The sequence below is a fragment of the Quercus robur genome, chromosome 6 (genome assembly GCF_932294415.1).
Source record: "Quercus robur chromosome 6, dhQueRobu3.1, whole genome shotgun sequence".
Classification (NCBI taxonomy): Eukaryota; Viridiplantae; Streptophyta; class Magnoliopsida; order Fagales; family Fagaceae; genus Quercus; species Quercus robur.
The window spans coordinates 10203118-10208760 of record NC_065539.1 but is presented as its reverse complement, the minus strand read 5'-3'; the positions used below and the strand labels follow the sequence as shown (position 1 = coordinate 10208760).

Genomic DNA, 5643 nt, shown 5'->3' with positions numbered 1-5643 from the left:
CTTGGACTACATCATTTTGATTCTCCAAAAATTTCATGGGATCCTTGAACTTTTGATTGTTCTTTGATTTCCAAAATTATATTGGATTGTTTATCTAAGACTTCTATCATTTGATCCCATGAATCTTGCAACCTAGCTATGCTTTTGGACATGTCCTTGGTAATAGTTAACATTTGGTTGACATTCTCCAGCATGCTCTCCATTCTTTATTTTTTGGGATTGACGTTCGAGTCTTGATAGGCAGATGTACTTTAAAAAAAAAAAAAAAAAATTAATATCAAAATCAAACTGGTCTGGGTTGGGGAAAGAAGGCTTTGCTGACAAATGGGTCTTTAAATATTTTTTGGAAGGTCATAGGTTGGGCTATATATGATGGAGGTTTGGTAATCTAGACTTTGAAGAATGGGTGGTCTAGTGCTCGTAGATCTGGTTGTTGCTTGAATTTTTGTCTTTTTTTTGGTTAGGTGTTGCAGTAGATGCTTGGAAGTATATGGTGGATGTGGATTGGCTTAGGTTGTAGATGGGAGGATAGTGTGTGATAGTGTCGTTTTTTTGGCTCGGATACCAAATGTTGTGAACTAGGATAATTGAAAGATAGATTAGACAATTTGAGGTGACTAGCCTCCTGAGCTTGAGAGAAGAAATAGACATTTTTAGTTAATTTTCTACTTAATTCTCATTAATACCTTCAACGTACATAAATAGTCAAGGATGAGATGGCCTCATCAACAAATCCTAAAATATTTGAACTAATCCTATCCTAAGACATAAGAGTTACATTGAATACAAATAAATCACAATATTAATCTATCTTATTCTATAACAAAACTAAATTCAAATAATTTATCCATTACATGGGCCATAACAGAATCAGAATCTTTAGACAGTAAAGAGCAAAGAATAGACTAAATGGTTTGAGGCTCAAAATCCCTGCTCATGAAGTGTCCAAACTCCAAAGCTCCGAGGCAAAGGTTAAGACGGTGCAGAAGTTAAATATAGATGAATTAGTATACACTGCTTTTAGTGCCATATCTTCCAAAACCAAGTTGTGTACTGTCTGCCAAAGGCCTTGTAGCGGAATTGGCACCTCCCCATGTACAAAGTGCTTGGGGGTTTAGGGGGAAAAGGGTTTGAACTGCGGGGTTAGCAGCATGTTGTAATTATCTCTCAAAAAAAAAAAAATGTGTACTGTCTAATTTGCATCCAAAAAGGTTTTTTTCTAAATTTATATGTAGCTCATCAATACAATATTGGATTATATTCCTATCCTCCAATTAAATGAATGATTATTGGAAAAATCCTTTATTTTGTAAGCTCCCCCCTATTATTTTCTTAGTAGCTACTGTTGGTATTGAGTGTGATTTAGCATAATTCCATTTGACATAACATATTGAACCCACAACATTTTTGAAGGAGAACAGTTCTTAGAAATCATTTGGGAAGCCAATTCAGGTTGATAACTTTTTCACCCACCTCTACCTTAAGCTTGGTGAGGAATTCCTTGTAAGGCTCCCATAACCTGGCCCTCTCTTCATCACATACCACAAGCTTTAACTGCTCAAGATCAATTATTGATTCTGGAAACTGAGTACGCAATCTTAAGCACCCTTTCATGTTAAGCTCTTTTAAATTACACAACTCACCAATGTGTTTTGGCAACTTCATAATGCTTAGGTAGTCAGATATGTCTAGAATGCTTAACTTATGAAGACTTCTGATTGAATCTGGTAGCTTTGACAAATCAGTACATGATCTAAGCCTTAGAACTTCTAAATTCACCAGCTTTCCACTTTCTTCTGGCAGTGCAAACAACTTATGACAGTTGGTGATGCTGATTTTTTTGAGGTGGACGATATCACACAGCCCAATAGGCAATTCCTCCAGATCATTACAATAGTCAATGTTTATCTCCGTCAAATTTGGAAATGCATCTGAAACTTGAATTGTACAATTCTCAAAAGCCTTACAAATATTACACATAAACAAGGATATTTTCTTCAAACTCTTCAATGGTACAGGGGTCTTGCAAAGCGAAGAAATTGAAACCTTCTCTAATCTGATTCTTTTTAAATTGGGTAGAGACCCAAGCAATTGAAAATTGCTTATCTTGGAATGAAAGAAACCATAATTATTGATTATCAAAACCTTGAGTTTATCCATTTTCTCCACAAACTCAGGTAATGTGTAATTCTTTGTATGAAAATTCAAAACTAAAACCTCAACTTTGGATCCTTGAATGTTGCACCAACTGGACGAGAATAATTCATCTGCAAAAATAATTTTATACAATGTGACAAGCCATCAATATTATGTAAATTACATATTGTGTATGTCTGTGGGTGTCTTTGATAGAGAGAAAAATGTGCCAACCTGTTGAGATAGATAGTAGGTGAGCATTAATGAGTTGCTGTTTTTGTTCTGTCCACCACTTTGGTAGATTGTTTCCCCTTATGTTAATAATCAGTCTTGACCGTTGTCCTATAGACTCCTGGCTGCTCTGATGCATAGCAAGCTCTCTAAGAATATCATGTTGTGTGACAAAGTCTTCATTATAATAGCTTTTGACCTCACTTGCATCTTTCCTGTGAATGGGAAAATTTTAAGTTTAGAACATATTCAAAATTTTCAGCTTCACATATGAAAAATATATAAAATTAAGAATGTAATGACACAACAAAGGGAAATAGCTACTACTATCAGTTTTTATCTACAATAATTATATTCAAGTGTATGCCAGACAAGAAGCAAACAGGTGTTAATTATTAAAATTTGAAACACCCCTCTTTGCCAGGGCACGGTTGTTGGAAACTTGGAATATCTTGTTTCTAGATTGGCATAAGTTCTTTTTCCTTGCTCTTGTAAGTAATCACCTTTCAAATCAATGGTATGAAAAATCCTAAATTGGCCATTGACATGTCAAATAAACTATAATAACATATTATCAAATGCCATCAGAAGTTAATTAAGCCATAAGAAAAATATTTTGGGCCTTAGGCCAGGTATAGAGTTATGGCTAAATGCAACTAGCATTAATCACGTGAAGAAATCACACAACAAGAAAACTGTAGTATAGAGATAAAAAGCCAGCATACCTTGCCATCACAAGACTAGCTAGATTTCGAATGTTGAGTTCTCGTAAATTGGCAATGGCATGGATGCCATCTTCATCCAGTTTATACAATTCTGCCCACATATCAATGAGGGCAGCAGCAGGGATCCTTTGGTCTTCGGGAAATGAACCTAGGTCCATGAAACACTCTTTGATGATGACGTTGTCATCAGAAAATTCTTGGCTTTTTTGAAGATGAGCAAGCAGCTCCGTATCAGAACTAAAATAAAATTGACCATCAGACCATTTCATTAGTCTACTGTGCCATACTACTTCATGCTGCCTACGCAGTGAGCCACCAATCACTTTAATGACTAGTGGGAATCCCCCACAGCCTCTTACTATCTGGAATTCAAGGAAACAAATAAACTCAGTTATTGTTTGGAGTTTACAGGGGTAATTTTTGGCCCAAGCAAAGCTATGTATGAAAACATAATTTTCGCAGGTGTGTGTGTATATATATATATTGATAAGCTATATATATCTCTCACAGATTGGCAAAGTACCTTTTTGGCATCTTCTTCTGCTGGAATGTAAGAGTTCTCGTCATGTAGGGATGCTGAGCGATGAAAAAGAGTCATTGCATCAACATCATCTAGTGGTTTTAAGTGATATGTAAATTTCAATCTTGGAAATGCAGTTCTTGAAGTAACCAAAATCTTGTAATTGGGAAGATCAAACTTAAACCTTTCAGGAAGGGATTCTGACCCGAGCCAGACATCATCTAGGATCAACAATATAGGATTAGGTGTAAGATGATTCAGCAGTTGTGACAGCTGGTTGATTGCATCTTCATCACTTTGAATTTGAAAATTAGGCTGCATATCCTTATAATTTAATAGGTTCTGCACAATGACCTTCACATTGGGAGTTTTTGAAACGTTCACAAAGAGAATATTGTCCTCAAACATTCCTGTCCAAACACAATGTAGTTAGAAAACTGCCACAGAGGCACATTTCATATCGCATATATTACACATAATGGCCCAGTCATATGAACAGAATACCCAATCCCAATCGCAGCAAACGGTGAGATGTGAGGAAAAAAAAAATTTATGAGAAACACCACCAACTATGAAAATATAAGAATTGCATTTTTAAACATTTTTTTAATCATCTTGTTTCTTTTACTGCATTATTTCATTTTAGGATTCAACAAGGAAGTTCAATGTATTTTGTTTTTGCTACTGCCTAATGGTATACTTTACTATTAAGGATCCACATACTAGCACTATAAATAACTTCAAGAATATGCAAACTATGGGAGTGTTTGGTTTGTATTTTCAAACAACTATTTACAGTTTTTAAATAACATTTCACGTATTTCTATACACTTTTTTAGTCACACGTATTTTCACAAATGTTTTCAAACAACAATTTTCAGTTTTTAAACACATATACCAAACGGACCCTATATTTCTTAAAACACTTGGGTCCGTTTGATACATGTGTTTAAACACATGTTTTCAGTTTTTAAATAACATTACATATATTTTTACATATTTTTTTATTCACTCTTAATTCTAAAAAATATAAACAACGTAATTAGAACAACATTATCAAACAGCCTAACAAGTTAGAAAGTAAAAAATTATAAACTGACACACAAAAGAGATGGAAGTACCTCTAATTTCGTCATCCTGACAAAGCATTTGCACCAATGTGGTTTTCCCACATCCTCCAGGAGCAGTCAGTAGAAGCAGCTGCACCTCCTCCTTCAACAGCAGCGTCTTCAACTCCTTCATTGGCATATCCAACCCGACCGTAAAATCCGGGGGATCACGAACCGCGCACAGCACCCTTTGTCTGTCCACAACTGAATCCACTTTTTGCAGATTAATATTCACATTTACCAAAGTCCTCAACCCATGTGCTATGTATTTGCAAATCAACGTGATAGAACCTGACGATTTCTTTGTCCAACGCTTCAAGTTTGTGAGAGTAATATATTTTGAAACAGTAGTTCCACCACCGGATTTTCAAGCACTTGCGAACCAGCTTCTCTCCCTTTTCCATATTTTCGATCAAGTTCTCTGTTTCCACCTTTGGGAGATCAAGTTGTTCGCTTAATTGTGTTATTTCGTTGACCGTTGGTGCCAAACGATCTAACGTGGATTCTAGGCGTTTAAGAATGGGTTTGAACATACGGGCTTTGCTTACCACATCCTTAACCGTGTCATGTAACACTGCAAAGCCCTCACCAAATGCTGCCCCAGGAGCAGCCCCTCCAACAAATGCTACTGCCATAGCTTTGCTTCAAAGATTCTATATCCAATATAGTGTTTGGAAACCTAATTGAGAAACTAAGACTTCACTCACTCTACCCAACTATGCAAAATGCAAACCCTTTTTTTTTTTTTTGGGGATGACTTAGATTTTTATTTAAATAAATAAAAATTGCAATACAGTGGTAAATTAGCAGTAAGACCCTGAAAATATGCAATACAGTGTAAAACTAGCAGTGAGACCTGAAAATTGCAATACAATGGTGAAAACTAGGCAGTGAGACCCGAAATTTGCAAAGCTAAATCAAC

General features: G+C 35.7%; 1 protein-coding gene across 1 annotated transcript; it reads right to left on the bottom strand.

The window, feature by feature from the left end:
* Positions 1–1431: 1431 nt before the first annotated feature.
* LOC126689844 (probable disease resistance protein At5g66890) lies at positions 1432–5356 on the bottom strand. Its single transcript, XM_050385017.1, has 6 exons — positions 5013–5356; positions 4734–4915; positions 3616–4022; positions 3093–3454; positions 2371–2582; positions 1432–2267 (listed from the first exon to the last, which is right to left on the bottom strand). Exons 1-6 carry the CDS (start codon positions 5354–5356, stop codon positions 1432–1434), a joined length of 2343 nt encoding a protein of 780 aa, XP_050240974.1.
* Positions 5357–5643: the final 287 nt, after the last annotated feature.

What these genes read in the sequence shown, in the direction of transcription:
- LOC126689844 (XM_050385017.1), bottom strand. Translation starts at nt 5,356, where the DNA reads ATGGCAGTAGCATTTGTTGGAGGGGCTGCTCCTGGGGCAGCATTTGGT. An exon ending in CAGAAGAAGATGCCAAAAAG is followed by an intron (nt 3,455 to 3,615) that starts GTACTTTGCCAA and finishes CTTGAATTCCAG; the next exon opens with ATAGTAAGAGGCTGTGGGGG. An exon ending in CCTACTATCTATCTCAACAG is followed by an intron (nt 2,268 to 2,370) that starts GTTGGCACATTT and finishes TTATTTTTGCAG; the next exon opens with ATGAATTATTCTCGTCCAGT.